The sequence below is a fragment of the Sciurus vulgaris genome, assembly GCF_902686455.1.
Source record: "Sciurus vulgaris genome assembly, chromosome: 4".
NCBI classification, from domain to species: domain Eukaryota; kingdom Metazoa; phylum Chordata; class Mammalia; order Rodentia; family Sciuridae; genus Sciurus; species Sciurus vulgaris.
The window spans coordinates 87,369,647-87,392,873 of record NC_136464.1 but is presented as its reverse complement, the minus strand read 5'-3'; the positions used below and the strand labels follow the sequence as shown (position 1 = coordinate 87,392,873).

Below are 23,227 nucleotides of genomic sequence, written 5' to 3'. Positions count from 1 at the left end.
GACTCGATCTCAAAATAAAAAATAAAAAGAATTGGGATAGAACTCAGTGCTGAAGCGCTCCTGGGTTCAATCACCAATACCAAAGGGAGAAGAAAAAAGTAATGTCTCAAACTTTTCCAAGAACTGATGAAGGACATTAATTTAGTTTCAAGTATCTCCACAAATCCCAAGCAGAGTAAATGAAAAGAAATCTACGCATAGGCACCTTACAGTGAAACTGTAGAAAGCAAGTGATAAACATGAAAACAGAATAGTAAAAAAAAGAACAATAATGAAATTTCTAAAATTTTTAGCAAAGTTATTACTACAAAGTTAAATTTCTAATAAATAAAATATTATGATGAAATGAGAATTTTACCTCTTAAAAAATGCACAAATCTTAGAGCCAGACAATATAAATCCCTCTAAGACAGGACACGAGACCCTATTGAGCCTGCAGGAAGAATAATGATGTCACTACAGTTCTACATTCCTCCAGTTTACTGTTCGACTCTGTTGGTGAATTCAGTTGCTGTCAATCAATGGTGCAAAACAAAATGCTGAGGGAAATTATTTATGGCCCCCCTCAAAAGTCAGAATTCTACTGGCATCATCATCCCTCTATTTATCAATCATGTGTAAACTAACTTTTATCAAAGAAATATGTGTCATAGTAGAACAGATTGTACCCACAGAGAGAATTAAAACACAGAAACAAGAGCATATGCTGGGAGAAGAATTAATGATAAAGGGTTTTTAAACCCTTGCACTGTTCAAGAGGAGAATAAAAACAACAACTGCCATTGATTTTTAGAAATTAAAGATATATGTTGTAATTGCAAGGGTGTGATTATTAGGTTTGGCTAATTTTTACAATAACAAACCTCAGTGGTTGCAGAATAAATGTTTCCTTCTTGCTCCTGTCACAGACTGATGAAGATTTGTTTGGCCTTATTCAGTGCAGATAATTCAGAGATCCGATTGCTCCCCTGTTTTGGGTCCCTCAATCCTTGGGACCTCCAGGCCCTCCCGGCATCCTCAGAGTCTTGCTGACAGTGAGGAGAGACAGCAGGAGTGCAGAAGAGGTTTTAGGGGCCAAGCAGTGGATGTCCTTTAGGTCTGCATTCCAACTCGCAGAACCCAGCAAATGAAGAGAAGTTTGCGAACCTATTATAGTTTTGTCTTCACCAACCAGGCTCCCACTGCTTAGATATGAGAGTGGGGAAAATATGAGCTGTAGGCCCACCATTCTGCTCTTCCACTAGAGAAAAGAAACAACTTTCAAACAAGGACAAATCGAATGATTAAAAAAAATATTAAATCAATCCAAAAGCTGGCAAGAATAGAGGAAAAGCACAAATTTTCTAAACCATTCTAAACCAAACCCCTGCTTGGGAGGTTGGTTGGCCTCTCTGTCACTTTTCTGAAAATAAAAAAATACAAAATGCAACTTACTTCATAGGGATAAGACCATGATTAAATTAGACAAATCTGTAAAGTGATCAGCACGTAGCCTGACACCAACTTCCTATAACTGGACCGTAAATGTCGGTTATTGTTATTTATCCTTAACACTTGCCTCGAAGGTTGAAACTGCCTTGGTTTGCAGACCCCAAGGATGGGGACAGCGAACCCCGCCCTGGGCTGGGGAGGATCGCGGAGCTCGGACCTAGTCCCGCCCTCTCGAGGCCTCGCCCAGTGCTCGGGGGGCGGGGCAGGAAGGGCGGTTGCCTAGCAAGGCGTGTTGATCGGTATCCCGGGCTGCTGCCCGAGGCCGCAACGAGCGACATGCCCAAGAACGCGGAGGTCATCTTGCGCTACGGGCCGTACAGCGCCGTGGGGCTGTCAGTGGAGCACCGCACCTTCCGCCTGGAGGGCCTGCAAGGTGGGCCACTCCGCTGCTTGCCTTTCTGTGAGCCTCAGTCTCCCAGCGTCCGTGCAGGCGGTGCCCTCTCCCTAGATTTCTTTAGACCCCCTGAGACCCTAACCGAGTGCCACCTCCCCCAGGAAGTCCTCCCAGAGCCCACACTACCCAGGATGATTAAACATCCTCCTCTTGCTTCCATTGTTTGGAAGAGTGGAAGGAAACACGAGCAAGAGGCCCATCTTGATAAAATAAAAATAATAATGATGATAATATAAAATTTTTAAATTTTTAAATAACCCCACTTTATGAATCAGGGAACGGAGAATCAGGAATATTAAGTGACTTTCCCAAGTCAAATGGATGGAAAATGGCAGTGCTGAGATTCTGTTCCTTGATCATTTCTGTGCATTTACTGAACGTCTAGTATGTGTGGGACATTCCTTGGGGTACGTAGGACACGCCGTTGAACAATGTATGTCCTCAAAGTGATCTTCTCATTGTTGACTATTAAATGACAGTTGTGTCAAAGCACAGAAAATGGAGAGTGTCATGGGAATCTACCCGTAGTGGGACCTGTGATTGGCCACAATTAGAGGGGAAAGAGTGGAGGAAAGGGCTCATTTGAGGAAATTACATTTGAGTTGAGATTTACAGAATGAGTAGAAGCAGGTCATGATGGTGCATGACTATAGTCTCAGCAACTCAGGAGACTGAGGCAAGAGGATAGTAAATTTGAGCCTAGGCAACTTAGTGAGACCTTGTCTCAAAATAAAAAATTTTAAAAGGGAACTGGGAATGTAGCTCAGTAACCCCTGCATTCAATTCCCATCCTCCCCCCACCCCCGCAAAAAAAAAAAAAAAAAAAAAAAAATGTGTAGAAACTAACCAGGTAGAATGTCAAGAACAATCCTGGGGCCTCAGGGTACAACTCAGTGGTGAAGTGCTTGCCTATCATGCATAAGTCCCTGGGTTCAATCATCACCACTGCCAGGGGGAGGGGGAGGCATACCAGGCAGAAGGACTGATACCTGCAAAAACTGGAGGCATGAAAAAATGATGGAATTGTTGAACTGATACAGGAATGAATCTGGATAGATAGGCAGGGTCCAGATCCTCCAGTGTCACATAAAAGCTTTAGGCAGGGAGATGAAACCATAGCTGGTCTGAGAACTGTTTAGAAGGGTCAAAATAGAGGGGTCAAATGTGGAAGAAAAGACAAGTTGAGTGGTCAGGGTTGAGATAAGAGTAGCGTGGACCAGGACAGCCACAAAGGGGATAACGGGTCCAAGTAAAAGCAGTGCTACTGCCTGAGAGGGTGGATGTGTTAGTCAAGGGTAAAGAGGATACCAACTGTATCCAGTTAGTGTCTAGCTTGAGAAGGTGCTGATGAATGGAGGTGTTATTCACTAAAATTGAAAACACCAAAGATGTTCGGAGGAACATTTTGGACATATTAAATTTTATGTGCTTTCAGCTTCCTAGATGGAAGTACTCAGTCAGATCTACAGTTCTGGAGTTCAGAGAAAAAGTCCAAGCTGGAGATGGAAAGGGATGAGTCAGTGATTTGGAGAAAATATTCAGAATGAAAGGGAACCCAGGACTGAGCCTTGACCCAAAGTAAGGATCTTCCAGGCAAGATGTTGTAGGAGTCCAGAGGACATAAAAATCAGTCTTGGTCCAACAATCAGGGACGACTTCCTGGAAGAGGTGCCTTTTATTCAAATTTGATAGACAAGTAGGATTTCAATTGACAGAGAAAGTTACTTGCTCTGAGAAAACAATTGACTGAGACATTTCTGTTGTAAATAGCTAATGTGCATATTAGTCTCTTTGGGTTGCCATAACAAAATGCCACATACTTGTGGTTCAACAACAAAAGTCTTATTTTCTCAGTCTGGAGGCTAGAAATCCCAGTTTGGTTGGTTTCTGGTGAGGAGTCCCTTTCTGGTTTGATGACAGCCACCTTCTCTCTTGCCCTCCCATGGTGGGGAGACTGGTGTTTCTTTTTATAAAGACTCTATCAGATTAGGGTTCTTTTAACCTTGGTTACCTCCTAAAGGTACTATCTCCAAATACAGTCATAGGGAAGTTGGGGCTTCACACACAAATTAGGGGGAAATACAATTCAGTCCACAGCACTGTTATATGGTGATGCTTACAATGTTTTGTAGTCTTGGCTAAGGACACAACCTATATAATTGATTTCTCTTCCTGACCCTCTTCCTGCTCCCCTACCCACCCCTCACCTCAAAACCACCTCTACCTTAAGTCCACTAAATGAGAAGACTGAGCAGCTACAGTGCTTCTCCAAAAATAGCAAGTATCTTAGACTGCTGAAAAAGAATTCAAGAGATCTCTGCCTCTTTTTACATTCTCGTTGTGTCTGCAGACTCTTGACTTCTGCAGAACTGTTTCCTCTTTGTCCCAGTCCTGGGTATGCAACTCGCTCTCTGTATCCCATCTGCACATTTTCTGACAGTCCAGCTATTTCTTTTCTTTCCTAATGTTTTTATTGTGGTAAAATATATATAACAAAATTTGCCATTTTAACCATTGTAAATTTCAACTCAGTGACACTAATTCCATTCACAGTGTAATAGAGCCATCACTTAGTTGTTTCCAAAAATTTTCAATAATCCAAAGAGAAACTTTGTACCCAGTAAGGAGTAACTCTTTCCCACTCCCAGTCTCTGAAACACTCTATTTTCTGTATTTATGCATTTGCCCATTCTAGATATTTAATATAAGTAAAATCACATAATATTATGTGATTTTATGTGTGTTGTTTTGTGTCTGGATTACTTTAACTTAGCTTTCATGTTGTAGCATGTATTAATATTTCATTTTTATGACTGAATAATATTCCATGTTGTGTATATACCAGATTTTCCTCATTCTCATATATTAATGGACACTTGGGCCATTTCCACCTTTTGTTTATTGCCAACAGAGCTGCTATTAACCTTGTAAAGAGTCTGGTTGAGTCCCTTTGTTCAAAGGAGTAGAACTGCTGAGTCACATGGTAACTCTACATTCATTTAACTTTTTGAAGAACTTTCAAACTGTTTTCCAAAGCAGCTATATCATTTTACACTCCTACCAGCAATGCATGAGGATTCCAGTTTCTCCACATTCTCCCCCAACACTTGTTATTTGTTTTTCTTTGTTTGTTTGTTTTTATTATGGCCAATCTTAGTAGGTGTGAATTAGTTTCTCATGGTTTCAATTTCTGTTTCCCTGATAACTAATGATGTTGGGCCTCTTTCATGTACTTATTGGCCATTTGTGTGCGTCTTTTGTTCATTTTTAAATTAGGCTACTCTTCTTTTGTTGTTGAATTGGAAGAGCTCTTTATATATTTTGGATACTAGATCCTTATCAAACCTATGATTTACAAAAATATTCTTTTTCAAATTTTACTCATAGTTATGGTTTATTACAATGCAAAGATACAGATTAAAATTAGCCAAGAGAAGAGATACACAGGGCAAAGTTAAGGAGACTTCCAAGCGTAAGGTTCCAGTTCATTTTTCTTGGCAACAATGTGTGACAATACGCACAGAATATTGCCAACAAGGAAGTTTGCCTGAGCAAAGTCCAGAGTTTTTTGGGGGGCTCAGTGACATGGAGATGGTTGACCACTGAAAACAGTTGATTTTTTTTTTTTTTTTCTGTACTGAGGATTGAACCCAAGGGTACTTAACCACTGAGCCACATCCCCAACCCTTTTTATTTTTCATTCTGAGACAGGGTCTTGCTGAGTTGCTGAGGCTGAACCCAGTGCCTCACACATGCTAGGCAAGCGCCCTACCACTGAGTCACAAACCCAGCCCTTGATAATGTTTTTGATGCACAAAATTTTTAGCTTTAATTTCTCTTGTTGCCTGTGCTCTGGTGTTTATTATACCATTGCCAAATCTAAGCTCATGCAGATTTCCTCTATGTCTTAGTCTAAGAGTTTTTAAATTTCCAAAATTTAGATCTTTGATCCATTTTGAGTTAATTTTTTTGTTTGTTTGTTTGTTTGGAGATTGAACCCAAAGGGGCTTAACCACTGAGCCACACCCACAGTCCTTTTAAATATTTTATTTAGAGTCAGGGTCTTACTGAGTTGCTGTGTACCCCGATAATCTGCTGAGGCTGGCTTTGAACTCAAGAGTCTCCTGCCTCTGCCTCCCAAGTTGCTGGGATTACAGGCATGTGCCACCACGCCCACCTTGAGTTAATTTTTGTATATGGTATAATATAATGATCTACTTCATTCAAAGGTACTCATGTGGGTATCCAATTTTACCAACACCATTTGCTAAAGAGACTATTACATATTGTGCAGTCTTGGCACCCATTTCAAAAATTAATTGTCTGATCATCAACCTCAGTCAATGTGAAGGTTTTTGTCTCAGCTCTCAATTCTCTTCCACTGTTTTAAAACATACAGACTGCTTTGATTACTATAGTTTTGTAGTAATTTTGAAATCAAGAAATAATGACTAATCGTTTCATTATGGCTATTCCAGGTACTCTGACATTCTCTATAAATTTTCCATTTCTGCAAAAAACATCATGGGATTTTGATGAGGGTGTCATTGAATCTTAACAATACTGTATTTTAATCCCTAAACACAGGATGTATTTCTATCCGTTTAGGTCTTCTTTAACTTTCTTTAGCAATTGTTATAATTTTCAGTGTACAAGATGTGCCCCCTTTTGCTTAAATCTATTCCTAAGTGTTTTGTTCTTTAGGATGGTATCTTAAATGGAATTATTTTCTTAATTTCCTTTTCAATTGTTCATTGCTAGTGCATTGAATAAAATTGCTTTTGTTGTTTTGTATCCTTCAACTTTGCCAATTTCATTTATTAACAGTAAGTCTATTTGTTTAAAGAGTTTAATTTACTTATATTTAAAGTAATTATTAATAAGGAAGGATTACTTTTGCCAGTTAGCTATTTTCTGTATGTTTTACATGAATATGCTTTAAGGAACATGTTTTTGTTCCTTATTCCATTATTTCATTATTATTTTTCTGTGTTGATTTTTGTAGTGTACCACTCTGATCCCCCTATTCTGTTGTCCCCACCCCACCCCGCCGCCCGCTCGGGGATTTGAACCGCGGTCCTTGTGCATGCTAGGCGAGCGCTCTCTAAAAGGAGCTATTTCTTCACTCCTGATCCCCCTCTTCTTTACTTTTCTGTGTATGTTTTAGCATTTTCTTTTTGTAGTGACTAACTTGGGCATTACAGTTAATATCCTAAACTTTTAAAGGCTGTGTTTAAATAATACCAATTGAGTTTTAATTAGTATACAAATAATTTTCTCCAATACATCTTTGTCCCCTCCCCATGTTCAGTCTCTCTCTCTCTCTTTCTCTCTCTCTCTGTGTGTGTGTGTTACTGGGAATTGAACCCAGGGGCACTTTACCATGAAGCTATATACCCGGATTTTTTTTTTTTTTTTTTTTTTAGACAGGGTCTCACTAAGTTGCTGAGGCTGGCCTCAAACTTGCCATCCCCCTGTCCCAACCTCCCACGACTCTGGGCTTATAGGTATGTGCTACCATGGTTGGTATCCCCCTTCCTTTACATTGTTATTGTCACAGATTCAATTTGTATACATTATGTACCCATTCACATAGATTTATAATTACTCTGTTATTCATTTGCCTTTTAAATCATATAGCAAAAACAAGGAGATACTATGAATGAAAAGTGAAGTGATACTTGCTCTTCTATGTACCTATATCGCTGCCTTTGCTAGTCCTCTCTGTTTCTTCCTTTGGCTTCATGTTACTTTCTAGTGTCCTTTCATTCATCCTGAGGGGCTTCCTTTAGCATTTTTTGTAGCACAGGTCTACTGATGGAAAACACCATTAACTTTTATATCTTGGGTGACGCCTTGGTTTCTCATTCATTTTCCCCATTTTTTGGTTCATTATAGTTGTACATACTGAAGGAATTGGTTGTTACATGTTCCTACATGAACACAATACACACTATAACAATATAATTTGGCCAGTATCACTTCCCAGTACTTTCCCCCTTCTTATTCATTCTTGCAGGATAGTTTTGTCAGATATAGAATTCTTGGTTGACAGTTGTGATACTTCATTTTCAATTTGGGCTATGGTACCCAATTATTTGGTCAAACCATAGTCTACATGTTGCTGTCAAGGTATTTTTTTAGATGTGATTATTATGTATAATCATTAGACTTTAAGCAGATTATCCTTCATAATGTGGGTGGGCTTCTTCCAGTAAGTTGAGGGCCTTAAGAAAACAAAGATTGAGGTTACAGACACTTCACTGAAGAAGATGTAAAAGCAATCAACAGATATATGAAAAAATGTTCAACATCTTTAGTAATAAGAGAAATGCAAATCAAAACTACACTAAGTTTCCATCTCACCCCAATTAGAATGGTGATTATCAAGAACACAAGCAACAATAGGTGTTGGAGAGGATGTGGGGAAAAAGGTACACTCATACATTGCTGGTGGAACTGCAAATTAGTGCAGCCACTCTGGAAAGCAGTGTGGAGATTCCTTAGAAAACTTGGAATGGACCTACCATTTGACCCAGCTATCCCACTCCTCAGCCTATACCCAAAGGATTTAAAATCAGCACACTACAGAGATACAGCCACATCAATGTTCACAGCGGCTCAATTCACAATAGCCAGACTGTGGAACCAACCTAGATGCCCTTCAATTGATGAATGGATAAAGAAACTGTGGTATATATATGCAATGGAATATTACTCAGCTATAAAGAATAATAAAATTATGGCATCTGCAGGCAAATGGATGAAATTGGAGAATATCATATTAAGTGAGATAAGCCAATCTCAAAAATCCAAAAGAGGAATGATCTCACTTATAAGCGGATGATGATACTTAATGCGGGGTGGGAGTGGGACAAGAATGGAGGAAGGAGGGACTGTATAGAGGGAAAAGAGAGGTGGGTGGGGTGGGGGGGAAGGAAAAAAATAATGGAATGAATCAAATATCATTACTCTATGTAAATTTATGAATATGCAAATGGCATGCTGTTACTCCATGTCCAAACAGAAACAACATGTATACCATTTGTTTACAATAAAAAGAAATTAAAAAAAAAAAAAAGATTGAGATTACCCAAAGAAGAACAAGTTTTCCTCAAAGACAGCAACACAGAAACCATGCCTATGTCTCCAACCTGGCCTCTGAGCCAAATTCCTTAAAATTCTCTTGATAAATAGATAGTCTCCAATCTGTAATGATTTGGTTTACAACTTTATGACTTGAAAATAGTATGAAAGCAACATGCATTCTGTAGAAACTATGTGTCAGATTTTGAACTTTGATCTTTTTTATTATTAAAATCTTTTTTATTTTTACAGACTGCATTTTGATTCATTGTACACAAATGGGTACAACTTTTCATTTCTATGGTTGTACACAATGTAGATTCACACCATTCATGTAATCATACATATGCATAGGGTGATACTGTCTATTTCATTCTACTATCTTTCTGTCCTCCACCCCTTCCACCCCATTTTCCTCTACACCTTCCAAAGTTTCTTCATTTCTTTTATTCTTTTTGTCTTCCTGGGCTAGCGATTGGCAGTATGATACTCCTTTGCAATGCTAAGAAGTAGCAGCTAGTGACAGCTCCCAGTCAGCCACATGATCATGAGGGGAAACCTGGTACTTTATAGTGCACTGTCTTGCTGAACTATAATGTTCGGAAGGTTGGGTATATTAAGTGCTTTGTGACTTAAATACTTTCACTTTATGATGAGTTTATTAGGATGTAGCCCCATAATAAGTGTCGTGTTGATTCTATTCCCCTGGAGAACTCTGACCAATGCACTAGGTTTATTTTTCCTTTTGGAACTTTAAATGTATCATCCTGTGAGCATCTTGCCTCCCTGACTTCTGAGGAGGAATCGACTGTTAATCTTACTGAGGACAGCTTGTACATGATGAGTTGCTTCTCTCTTACTGCTTGTCTTGTCTTTTGGCAGTTTGACTGTGTTATGTCTTAGTGTGGATCTCTTTAGTTTATCCTACTTGAAGTTAGTCAAGCTTCTCAGATATGTATTTTCATGACTTCCATGAAAACTTTCCATTGGAAAAGTTTCCATTGGAAACTTTTCAGTCATTATTTATTCAAATATTCTTTCTGCCCCTTTCTCTTTCTCCTTGCTTTCTGAGACTTCCATTCTCTATATGTTGTTATACTTGAAGGTGTCCCACAGTTTTCCAAGGCTGTTTATTTTTTCTTTGTTCTTTTTTTTCTTTTCTGCCCCTCACTTATCCTATCTTCATATTTTCTGATTCTTTCTTCTACTTACTCAAATCTGTTGTCAAAACTGTCTAGTGAATTTTTCATTTCATTTACTGTACTTTTGAACTCCAGAAAGAACTCTGTTTGGTTCTTTTTTTTAAGAATTTTTATCTCTTTATTAATTTTCTCATTTGTTCATACATCATTTTCCTTGTTTCTTTTAATTTTTGTTTACAGTTTCCTTTGGTTCCTTGAGAATATTAAGATAATTGATTTAAAGTATGTTCAAGGCCTATTATTCCTCAGGGACAGTTTCTGTCTATCATTTTGTTTTGCTTCTTATCTCTGTGTATGCTTTGTTATTGCTATTGATTTTGTTGAAAATTAGACATCCAAAAATTATAATATGTTGTGGTACAGTGCTTGCCCAACATACACAGGCCCAGATTCATCCTCAGAAACACACACACACACACACACACACACACACACACACAAAAGCAAATATTTTATTTTATTCCCCCTGGAAATGAGATTTTCCTCTTTCCCCAGAGCTTGCTCTTCCTAATTTTTGAAGGCTTGGCCTATATTTAGTCCATATTTTGACTAAGATTTTCTTGAATGCCAGGAGCTTTAAAATGAAACAAAAACTCTTGCTTTCCTTGTGTAGTTGCTCTGTCAAGACACTCTCACTTGTCCAGGCTGCCAACGAATCTGCCTTAGCCTTTACTACCTGCTTTCACTGAGTCTGTAGATCAGTGATGAAAGCTGGGATCTTCAGTCTTTTCTGAGCATGCATCCTATTCTGGGCATGCACTCCACTTTGTAAATTTTCCAGTATACATGAATGCTTTTGAAAGCTCCAATTTCCCAAAGAAACTCTCTCTCTCTCTCTCTCTGACTTTTCCTCTTGGACTTTATGACCTGTATTGCATGTCTGCATTATAATCTTTTGCCCAGGCAACTGGGTTTTTCATTTGCCTCACAATGATTTGAACCCTGCCCATGGTTTTTCTACCCTTTGTGAATTCCAAGTTAGGCAAGGACAAGTGTCTTGTGTCAGTCCTTCAGAAAGCCCCCAAATGGGTTAGAACACACAAAGACAAGAATCTGTCAATAAGATCTGCTCTGCTGTCTCTGGAATTAAGGATGAGGGCCCTAGTGGGAACTTGGGCTACGGTCTTTAAGATGACACCAAGTCAGGGAGGAAGTGGGCAAGGGCAAGTAAAAATGCCACAAAGCTTGCCTACTGTTTTCAGGTTGTGTTATTCTTGATTAGTGCTCACTTTATTGCTATAGATCTTTGACTGTTTTCTAGAATTATGACAAAGTTGGTTCTCACAGTTTCAGGGGTAGGAGGAAGGGTTATTTGTTTATTTTTACGTTTCTGCAGAGTTTGTGGGAGTTTGGGGCTGTCTACTCTGCCATTTGCTGATGACTGCAGGCACTTTTAATTGTGTTTCTTACTGCTACCATAATTGGCATAATCATACAAATTCAATTAGATCATTTACATGCCAAAAATCATTAAAGTAGAAAGCATAAATGAATATATTGTTATAATATGCAACTTATGAGTATTAAAGGGAAAACCTGTCTTCTAGTTTGTCCAAAAGTCCTGTCAGTGTTGCCTGTCACCTCTCCCTGGTCACTTATCTCCCACCTGTACCCTTGGGCCTGTTGGAAGGGAGACAGTATGAGCAGAGGCAAAACCCAGAGGCTCTGAAATCCAATCAATCTAGTTTTGAATTCGTTTCCATCAAATGCATAGCTTTGTGGGCAAAGCCAAAGTCTTTTAGCCTTCATGAGTCTCAGTTTACCGATTGGTGAAGAAGAATCTGAATCCCCACCTACCAGATGTGAAATTGTGCTAAGAAATGTGTGTAATGGACTGCAACTAGTAAGGGCTCAACAAGTGTCATTTCTTATTATGAGGGAGTCAGTTTGGGGAAAGGGAAGAGGGGATGGCTTGGGTTATGTTTAGGGAACAGCAAGCAGTTGGGTCTGATGAAGGATGGCATCCAGTAAGAGAGTCCAGCCTGTTTTGCCCATGCCCTTGGAGAGCCAGCAAAGGTTCTTGAACTGAAGAATGATAAGATTGGGGATGTCCTTTAAGAGGCCAATTCTGAAGGGGAGATTTGGGTAAGAGACGTGGGAGAAAATGAATTATTAAAAAATATTAAGGGCTAAGGATGTATCTCAGTGGTAGAGCAGTTGCCTAGCATGTATGAGGCTCTGAGTTTGCTTTCTACTTCATTCCCAGCAGGAAGGAAAGAAGGGAGGGACAGAGGGAAAGATTAAGCTTCAGTTAGAAATCATATTCTGAAATTCAGAAGAACAATGAAGGCAGAAGACTTGAGTTAAGAGAAACTGACTTTAAATGACATCTACAGGCTGATGGCTCCCCAATTTATATCTTTTATCAAGAGCTCTCATTTGCCAGAATGTTGAGAAGGCACCTCAGACTCTGTATGTCCAAGGCTCCCAAACTGGACCCCTAATACTCATCTCACCCCCGCAACTCCTGGGTGCTTCCCCATCTTGTTCATGACAGTTGCACTCATTCCGTTTCTTAGGCCAAAAACCTTGCAGCCATGTTTCTCTCCTCCTTCCCGCACATTCCCTGCTGAGTGTGTCAGTCCCTCCTGTCAGCTCTATCCCAAGGCAGGTCCACAACCTGGCCCTTCTTGCCCCTACTTACTTCCACCTTTTGTTCAGCTGCCAGCATCTCCTGCCTGGATTACTGCTCTGGCCTCCTGACTGAGCTCCTGTGACCATGCTTGTCCCCTCACAGTCTGTTCTCAGTATTAAAGCCAGGTGACCCTGTTAAGCCTGAGTCAGAGCATGACATTTGCCTCTAAGAACATCCAGTGGCTCCCAGCTCACTCAGGGTAGAAGCCAAGAACTTGCAATGGCTGCCAGGCTCCTCCTGGCCTTCCTGCCCTGCTCCCTCTCCTCTCACTACTTACCCTGTCTCTCTAGCCACACCCAGCTCCTTAAGGACCCGGAATACTCTTTGCAGACTTCTACCCGAGTCTTGGCAGTTACTCCAGTGGGAAAGCTCTTTCCAAAACCATCTTCACTTTTCATGCTCTCTGGTTTTGGAGCTTCTTCAAAAGTCACCTTCATGAGCAGGCCTTCTTTGGGTATCCCTACATAAAATCTCAATTCTTCCTTCTACTTCTCTTCCCTCCTTCCTTATTTCTTCTAATTACTATCTGAAACCACATATATTTCACCTATTTACCGTATTATCCTTCTTGAGCACTTGGATGTGTGCTTCAGGGGAGCAGGGATTCTTGTCTGTTCTGTTCTCTTCTGGGTCCCAATGGCTACAACTGTGCCAGGCAGATCATAAGGAGCAATAAAGATTGGTTAAGTAAATCAACCTGCATGGGGCCAAATGCTGGACTCTCATGAGGTGAAGGGGAATGAAGCAATGAATGGCAGAACCAGGCAGACAGCAGGATGTTGGAGGGAGTCCCTCTGAGGGGCAGTGTTAATAGAAGGAATGATCACTGGAGGTGGAAGGAAGCAGGTGGGACAGGAATTTCAAGAAGAGAGAAGCCAATGAACACCAAACTGTTGAGCAGAAGTTATCTTGAAAGCTAGATGAACTTATGGCTGAGAAAAGGACTTAGAAAATGAGTGTTTTCATACTCTCTCAGTGGGAAGGAAAATTGGACAGAGGCCTTGGAGATAAGCTCCACAGTGTCTATTAAAATGTAATCCATACTGTAGAACTCAGCTGTTCCATTTCTAACTATCTTCTTGTTTTAAAAAAAATTGCACATAAACAAGGAGGTGTGCCCATGAATGTTTTCTGCAGCGTTCTTGGAGATAGTGAAAACTGGAAGAAAAGAAAAGAAAAAAAAAAAAAAAAAAAAAAAAAACCAGAAACTGGAATGCCTAAATAATTTGCAGCACATCTATCATGTGAAATACAATGCAGCAGTGAAAAATAATGCAACAGACCTGTGTATATTGACAGTGTTAAGGTCGTAAAGCATATTCTTAAATTCCATGTATATCACCCCCCCCCCAATTCCATTGAAAAAGGTCAAGAGAGGGGAGTGGAGCAGAATTATGGGTAATTTTAAAATTTTTATCCATTTCTATAATTTTTAAGCTTTAAAAAAATCATGAATCTGCATCACTTTTATAATCCAACAACATTTTAGAGGTTAAAAACAATTTCTTTCCCCAGCACAAGTATTTTTAAGAAAAGCAAGAAAGGAGAATGGTCAGAGAAGAGTGGAGGAGAACTGGGTGAGCCACTGAATGTGTGTATGGTTTCTTAACCCCTAGGGACATTCTGCAGAAGGTAAAAGAGTCAGTGGAGCTAAGGCAAAGACTCAGACCACAGGCACAGACTGCTCCTCCCCCTTTAGTGGAAGGGAAGGAGAATTTTGAGATCCAGGGGAGCATTTTTATGTTGAAGAAGACTTGAGGTTTTCGAGGTGTCAGTAGGTGGTTGATTTATAAAGTAAGCTCTGTATATCCATGCATGATAACTCATCTAATACTGGCTGCCAACAAGTCACCACAGGTGATAAGAACCAGGGTGTTAATAGCAGCAAAGCAGGGGGCATACGCTCTCCCCTCTCATCTCCTGACCCACCCCACACCCCCATCACCACTTTAGGCCAAAAGCTAACATCACAGCAAGCAAATATATTTGCAAGCCCTCCTCTATAAAATCTGCATCTGAATTCTCTGTATTACTTAAAAGACTCATAACCCTTTATCATTTCCTGAAGCCCTGCTGCTTTGGAAATATGCCCAATCTTTTCTGAACTTACCATGCCTTAAACAATTTGAAAAGGTTTGTTCTTTCTTTATTATCCATGAACTATAAGAGCTCAGCAAAAATGTCTACTTTAGCCTCAATACTGATGTTTAACAATGAGTTTTAAGTAATTGTGCTGGCCAGGGTTGCTCCTTGCCTGCTGTACTTAAGTCAGCCAAATGACCCACTCAAAACAATTGGAAGGAATTGAAACTGACCCTTAAAATTAGAACCACCCTTATTTAGCTAAGCCACCTCAAACGCTCTTGTTGCTAGCTATGCATTAGCTGCATTCATTAATGGTCTTCAGTGTTGTATCTGTGCTGAGGAAAGGACACCTCTCAGTATGCCTTGACTTCCTACCCGGCAGCATTTAAATCATCCACTGATGGTGCAAGAGGATGGAGCCCTTTCCTGTGTCCCTTCACTTTATCCAGATCCCTCTTGAAGAATGAGGTGCCACTTCAAAGAGGTGGGCAGTCTGTGGGTGGCCTTACAGCTTCTAGTTGATTTATGCTGGAGTTTAGCCACTGCCTTTGCACAGACTTTGTTTCAGGAAGTATGTTTATCTGACCTTTCTTTGAATAGACAACTGCACAGCAGCTCAGGAAAAAAATGGGTCCTCCATGTAGAGCAGTGGCATTTGGATGAGCTGCTGGAATTCTGGGGATTCTTTTACTTTGATCCCTTAAGCCTACCCTGGCCACCTTACTGCTGGGCACATCAGATCCTGGACTAATAGGAAGGAGACAAGTGCCCTGAGACTGAGTGTATGATGTAGATCCTGCAGCAGGTATCACTCTAACACATCAGACTTAGCTCACTTCATCCATAAGAATTGGTGGTGGTGCCCAGCATTGTTCTGTCTGTTTACTCAGGGAGTCTGTGCTAACACCAGGCGCCTGGAGGAGGAGCAGGGAAGGGATTGTGCTCAGTGAGGGAGACACTTGCCCTTAAAAACCAGGAGAACTTTTCCTGGCAGATTCCATGGAAGCAGGGTGAGAAGAGATGCTCTCCTAAGAGGATTCTTCCTAATGGACTTCATTTGCTCACAGCTGAGGTGGACCCCCATTAATCAGGACCACCCCCCAACTGCATATGGTGGGCTATTTGGTGAATCAAATCCTGTTTCTTTGCTACACTGTACTTGTTTTATGACACTGTCCCCATAAAACAAGCTCCAAACCCAGATGCAAACTGAGGCTTGTCAGCTGACCCTGCAAGGAAGGGAATATGGGCAGGTTGCAGGTTGCTCATCCCCCAAGTTCCTTCACCAGCATTCTCTGGGAACTCTTCCAACCTTGGACAGTTGGACTTGGGTGTTACCAGCAGAGTGGCAGCCCCTTTCTCCCAAAACAGAGAGAGGGTTTTGCTCCTGAAGCCTTCCTGTCAAATTGAAGTCCATTTTCCAGCAGTGTCTTCAGACAATGCAAAGCCAACAAACATGGAGGCCACACTGTACCTGCCACTGGCAGATGCTCCCTCCTTAAGGGGTGCTGCTGGGGGAACTGCAAGCCCAAAAACCTGTGCCCTGGACTGCCTTCATGTCTCCCTAGATAATCAAAGGTAGATAATCAACTACCATTCCACACCAGTGGGACTGCTTCACTTAAACAAGTCATTGAGCCAAGCTGAGTGCCTTCTTCAAAGATGTTTAAGAACAAGACACTTAAACAGGATACAATAACATAAATATGCCAAAGAAAATGACATGGCATTCTGTAAAGAGAGGCATTAGCTGACGCAGGTCCATTAGGGTCGCCATCGGGTGCCCGAGCAGTGTTATCTTGTTAATAGAGATTCTCACTGAGTCTTTCTGAAGTTTCTTTCCACAAGTGAAATTAAAATCACGCAATTAAAATGCTCACAGTTGGGGCTGGATGTTCTTGAACTGATTGAAAGATGAAGAAGTGGACACGCCAACATTTTGAAACAGCAATTGTCTCTGTAATTAAATGCAATTAACTGACATAAATGTCTGCTTTTCTCCTCCAAAGACTGATTGAAATGCTAAGATTTTAAAAACATGTCCCCATCTGATTTCTCTTTCCATCCCAACTCACCACAGAGAGATAACCACTGTGTGTTTTTATTATTTCTTACATATTTTAATTTACATTGGGCATATATTTTAACATGGATTATGGATTATACATATTTATTGCCTGATTTTTTTGTTTATATCACAAGTATTATTCTTGCGATTTAAAAAGTTCACAAAGAATGAATGGATAAAGAAAAAGTAGTATACATACACAATGGAGTTTTACTCAGTCATAAGAAAAATGAAATTTTGGCATTTGCAGGAAAATAGATGGAACCAGAGACCATCATATTAAGAAAAAGAAGGGCTGTATGTTTCTTCTCATATACAAAAGCTAGAGAGGAAAAAGAAAAACAGGTGGGGATATATCTCCTAAAAATCAAAGGGAGGTCAGTAGAGGAAAGGCAAGTGAGAGGTAAGGAGGGAGGGGGAAGTGCTGGGAAGTGATATTGTTATATTGTGTGCATGTACAGATAATGTACAGATAATGTAACAACAAATTCCATCATTATGCACAACTCTAATGCACCAATTAAAAATGTGAAAATTGTTCACAAACATTTTAAATAGCCAAATAAAATCTCATTATAAGAGCATATCACAGTTTACCTGACCACTCTCTTATTCATAGAATTTTGCTATTGTAGGAATATGGAAAGAACATCTTGTTGCCAAAATCTGCCAAATTTCTAATTTTTTTTCCTTTATAGAGTTTTCTTTTAAGTGCAATTTCCTGGGCCAAAGACTAGAATTTCTTCTCAAGGCTTTGGTTTATACTGTCAATTTCCATCCAGAAAGGCTACTAATTTATATTTCTTCAACAGGAAAAGAAGCTGCCTAATCCCATGTCCCCCTTCAACACTGAGCATCATCTCTATGAGATTAAACCTGTGGAAAGGCCAGTAGCCCTTTCCTAGAGAAAGGTTACTGCCCAACAGACCCTTTTGGTCTGGAGTAATTTGCAACAAAGATCTGAATTTTTCATATCTCACTGTGTTCCTTGCCAAGGTGAGTACATGTGAGGTCAGTCCAGGTACATACCCACTGTTTGGTTAACTCACAGCCCACAAGCAGGCAGACAAACAGTTGTCATCCATGAGGACAGCACATATCAGTTAGTCTGGATTCTGTCCCACCTTGCTCTCCATTTTCCAGCTGTGTTGACCAAAGATGGACATACTGTCTTCCTAGAGAAGATAGAAGACTGGAATGTGATAGAACTCATGGTGAATGAAGAAATCGTCTTCCATTGCAACATTAAGGACTTGGAGTTTGGTAAGCTCTCGAACAAGGTTTCCTACCAGCCCTTTGCCTCCCGTAAGAAGACCCTCAATTTCTAGTTGAAATGGTCAATAAGTCATGCCTGGACTCAAATTGAGGTTCTTTCTGAGTTTTTAATTCAAACTAAGAGCCCAGTACCCTGTAGGATATGGAGGAGAGCATCCCAATCACACACAGTGAAGTGCTTGTGACTGAGCTTCTTTCCAGAACACTGGAAACAGAAATAAAAAATAAATAAATAAATAAATAAATAAAAAAGAACTTAAACCCTGAGCTTTCAAATATATGATGGAATTTAAAGATAATAGCTTTTTCTGATGCTTAATAATGTGTGTTTTATTATTATTTGCTTTTAAAGTGATTTCTGTTCCATTTGTTTGTTCTATCTAAACTTGCTAATACAATTAAAGTCGATATGCTTGTAGTATATGGCATTATCAACAACATTCTAGGAATTTTTTGCCCTGGAGGGCTTCTGGTCTGGAAGGCTGGCACTGTGTGAGTGTCCCTTAGCTCAGAAGTAAAAGTTTTTACAATCCACTAACTCTTTTAAAGCCTAATTAACATTTTAAATGCTCAGGGCCTTTGCAAATGCACTCCTGTTGGAAGCCATAGGTATATTTAATGTAATGTCAAATTGGATGTAAAGGTGGCCAAAAGAAAGTGATCTCTCTTTCTCTAGGAGGTGATGGTAAGCTAGATCCACTGTGCGAAGAGGCCAGGATAGCGGTACTAAATGCGGACTGATCCTTCACTGAACAGACAATGTCAACTGACTCAGGTCATTCTGTGATGCCAGTAAAGTGGCCTTCCAGCACGTGGACATTGGGCTCTACCAGTCAGAACAAGGTGATGCTGGCCTGTCCTTCAGTTTATGCAGCCTTGGGTTTTCCCTGTGGTTGCACAGGGACCACAAAAATAATAAAACCACATCATTTACAGCATCTCTCAATCTTGACCCATAGGGATAGCCCTCCAATATCAGGTACACACTGAGCCGAAGGAAATAATAAAATGCAATCTAATAACAAAGCACCATCCTTTACTAATAACACATCGTTGCCAGAAGCATTTGAGATTCCATTCTACAGTAAGTGAAGAGCTGGGAACAGGCGAAATTAAAGAGTGGGTGGAGATGGGGTTGGATTGGAGGTGGGGGTAGGAATTGAGGCCTTTGGAAATCTGAACCAAAAGTCAATGTTAGTACAGTATTTGGAAACCTAGTTATTCCTATAGATTAATTTCCTGTTCCCACTGGAATAAATATTTTAAATTACTAATATAAAATTAACTGAAATCAAATGTTTAATTATCCCCCTTTCAAATAAGAAAATTATCTGCCTTCTCTTACATTAGCCAGTCCAACAGGATGCTTTAAACAATAAAGAGTCCTAGGCAGAAGCAGGAAGAGCCCTGTATAAAGAGGGTTTTAGCTATGGTCAGTGTAAACATGTCATGTCGAAATGATATTCTTTTTGCTACAAGGTTCTATGAACAAACTGTAGGATATATTCGTAGTTATAGAGCAAAGAAGAGGGGAGAAACGTAGATACCGATCTAATGACCTTAAACATGAAGTTCTGCTCAGAAGGCCTCAGACAGGCAGGTTCGCCCACAGAAGACTGGAGCCTGCACTGAAGGAGCAGGACTTTCAGAGCCTTAGGGAACCCACACACCTGGGGAGCAAGCCTTCTCACCAACTCAGGCAGCCTCAAACTCTCCCACACCCTGAACTCCAAAGGCCAACAGGGACTCCAGAGTCCCCTTGTACAGGCTTTTTTCTCATATTTGATGAAATAGAAGATATAATTTTAAAACTCTGGGTCAAGCATCCCTTACTGGAGCCAACCCAGAGATTACCAATCACTTAGAACTGTTTGGACATATTTAATCATTGCCTTGGTGAGAAACAGGCTCAAAAAATTTCTTTCTCTCAATGTTTGTGCTGATTTTCACATCTTTAGTGACCCTAGATTTAGTCCCATTTTTCAAAAGACCAGTTTCAATTCATATAGATGTGGAATTCTATCTTTGTTTCAATATAAACACATTAGTACAAGAAAAATATATTTTTATTAAAGAAAAGGGAAACATACAGGTAATGATAAAAAAAATTAATAACATTTTAATATATTTCACTTTGGGTTTCTTCTATTTATTGTCTGAATGTTCTTAAAGAGATAGACACGTACAGAAACTGATTTTACCCATTTGGGATCACATTACCTACACAATTTTGTGTCTTTTCTTTTTTAACTTAAACATTTTATATTGAGCTTCTTCCTGTGTGACTGAGGACATGCTGACCGTACAGGCATTGAATCAGAAAAATTCTTGTGCAATGATTCCCACTTTCACTGCCAAAATTTCTTGTGCTGAGAAGTAAAATTATAAGTGTTCCCCCATCTGCACTGGGAATGGTAGTGTCAACTCCAAGCACTGTGGAATTCCATGTCCTCTCTGGGGGCTCTGTAACCCCAGTGTTGAACTGGTACCAGATACTCCACAGCAGCTTCCTTGTTCCCTTCCCTCCATGACCAGAACTGAAGGGCAGGTAAGGAGAGATTTCATGCAGATTATGAGAAAAACCAGAGTGCAAAAAGCTTCTAAGAGAGGTTTATGCCCAGGGTTCTGTGCTCCAGTTGAGATCAGAGGCAAATGAGGTTTGATCCAGCGTTACTTGGAAAAGTCACAGGGGTTACCTCTGGGTGGTAAGATTGGAGAGGTGAGTGGGATGGGAAAGAGAGAAGAAGCCTATCATTCCTTCCACATCACAAATGTTTTCAGTGGTGGGATTGATTTTTCCTTGTTTATGAATGCATGTAAGGGATTGTCTTCATCTACTTTGGTTTGCTATAACAAAATACTCAACACTGTGTATTTTATATTATAAATTATAAATATTTTATATTATATATTATGAAGAAAAGAGATTTGTTGGCCTCACAGTTCTGTGACTGGAAAATCCAAACAGTATAACATCAGAGTCTGGCGACGGCTGCTGGCTATATTACAACATGGCAGATGGCATCACATGTGAGAGAGGAAGTAAGAGACAAGGTTCAACCTTCATAACAACCTACCCTTGAGGAAACCAATACACTTCTAAGAGACCAAACCAATTCAGGGAAGCCAGCATTAAACCCTTCCTGAGAGCAGTAATGACCCTGTCACCTCCCAGCAGGCTCCTCCTCTTAAAGGTCCCACCACCTTTCAACACTATTTCTTTGGAGATCAAGCTCCCAGCACATGATCCTTAGGGGGACAAACCATATCCAAAAGGGGTACTTTTCAAATAAACATTTAAAATAGAATTAAGACTCTGATGTAGAAGTCATCTATTTGTGTAATATAACTCTCCTCTGTTATTAAGGACTTTTCTTTGGAAACATCTAAAGAACATCTCCTCCTTCTGTTCTTCTGTCTTCTGTCTTTCGGAACATACCTTCCTGCAGAGAGCCAGGAAATCTATCAAGAGAAAAGGGATCTGTGCTTAACAAGCTAGACATGCAGATGCATAACCCTTTTAAAACACCACTTAATTAAATTACATTTTAAGTTTTATAAAATGTCAAATCAATGTCACTATTAGTGGAACATATAAAGAAAGTGACTTTTAAAAATAAAATTAGAAACATCGCTCTGTCTCAATAGTTTTAAAAAGATATTTGGAATCCATTTCTTTCTTCTGGCTTTTAACAGTTAAAAAGAATAGATTTTTCAGGGAGTCTTCCAGGGCTGCTGCCTGGGGCCTCACTGGCTATACCTGTTCCCTTCCTTGAGTTTATGCTTTAAAATCTTAACTAATAAATAAATAAATAAAATCTTAAACAATACTGTGACAAAGCCATATAGAAAAGAACTGTGTTAAAAATCAGTTCCCAGTGGGGCAAAGCACTGCATGCCTATAATCTCAACTACTCAGGAGGCTGAGGCAGGAAGATCACAAGTTCAAGGCCAGACTGGGCAATTTTATGAGACCGTGTTCCAGAACAAAAATAGAGCTGAGGATGTAGCTCAGTGGTAGAGCAACCCTACCAATTCCCAATAAAAAAAAAGAAAAGAAAAGAAAAAAAATCAGTTTCCAAGGTAAGTTTCAGGATATTTCAGCAGTAGGGAGGTGGAGGGAGAACCCCAAAGGGACCCTCATACCTTCGGTGGCAAAAGCTGCTCCACTGGATACATCTCCTGGACAAAGTAGTAGTAAAATGTGGTACTCAAATCCTCCTCCTTCAGATGTTGACCTCCAGCTAGTGACATTTTACCTCCAGTTAGCAGGAATTACAGAGTTATAGGGAAGGAACATCCCAGATGACCATGTTTGTACACCTTGTGAATGCCAAGTTTCGAGAAAAAAAAATCAGCTGGCCAAATTCAGGTGAAAGACGAGAAACTACCAGCCCAGATATCTGACATAAAGTATGGAGAGATATTTTTCCCAAACTGTGTGAACATTTAAAGGGATCATGGAAAAGAACATATCAGACTATGGAGTAACCAGGCGCTCTAGTCCTAGCTATGACCACTGTTCCGAGCCTACATGCCCCAAGGCCTAGGGAGTTCAGGCAGCAGCAGTCTGAGTGCTAAGCTAGGATAAGAAAACAGGGAAACAGCATGGTGAGTGCCCATGGACATTGCCTCATGTGGGGACTGTGAAGAGGGGGAGTGGGATGAACTATTAGATCAGGAACTCTTCCTATGCTTGGAGGAGTGGACGCCCCTCAGCTCCAATGCCACTGTTTTCTGTGTAGGAGGAAACTGGTCTGGTGGCATCAATCTTCTGGATTTTTCTAGAAAGGCTAGGAATCTGGATTTCTATTTCAAACTTCATTTTTTGTGTGCTGGGGATCCAACCCAGGACCACAGGTATTCTCAGCACCTATCACTGAGTTATACCCCCAGTTCCTCAAACTTTTGATTTTAAAGTGTTGGCTCCGTTTTGTTTTGTTTTGTTTTGTTTTGTTTTTAAACATAATACTTACTAAAAAACAGAAACA

The 23,227-nt window shown here is 40.1% G+C and overlaps 1 protein-coding gene across 1 annotated transcript; it reads left to right on the top strand.

Moving 5' to 3' along the window:
• Positions 1 to 1,767: 1,767 nt before the first annotated feature.
• LOC306659187 (UPF0728 protein C10orf53) lies at positions 1,768 to 19,261 on the top strand (the record flags this gene model as incomplete). Its single annotated transcript, XM_079136597.1, has 3 exons — positions 1,768 to 1,864; positions 18,105 to 18,224; positions 18,913 to 19,261. 3 exons carry the CDS (start codon positions 1,768 to 1,770, stop codon positions 18,975 to 18,977), a joined length of 282 nt encoding a protein of 93 aa, XP_078992723.1. The 3' UTR covers positions 18,978 to 19,261.
• Between the last annotated feature and the right edge of the window lie 3,966 nt (positions 19,262 to 23,227).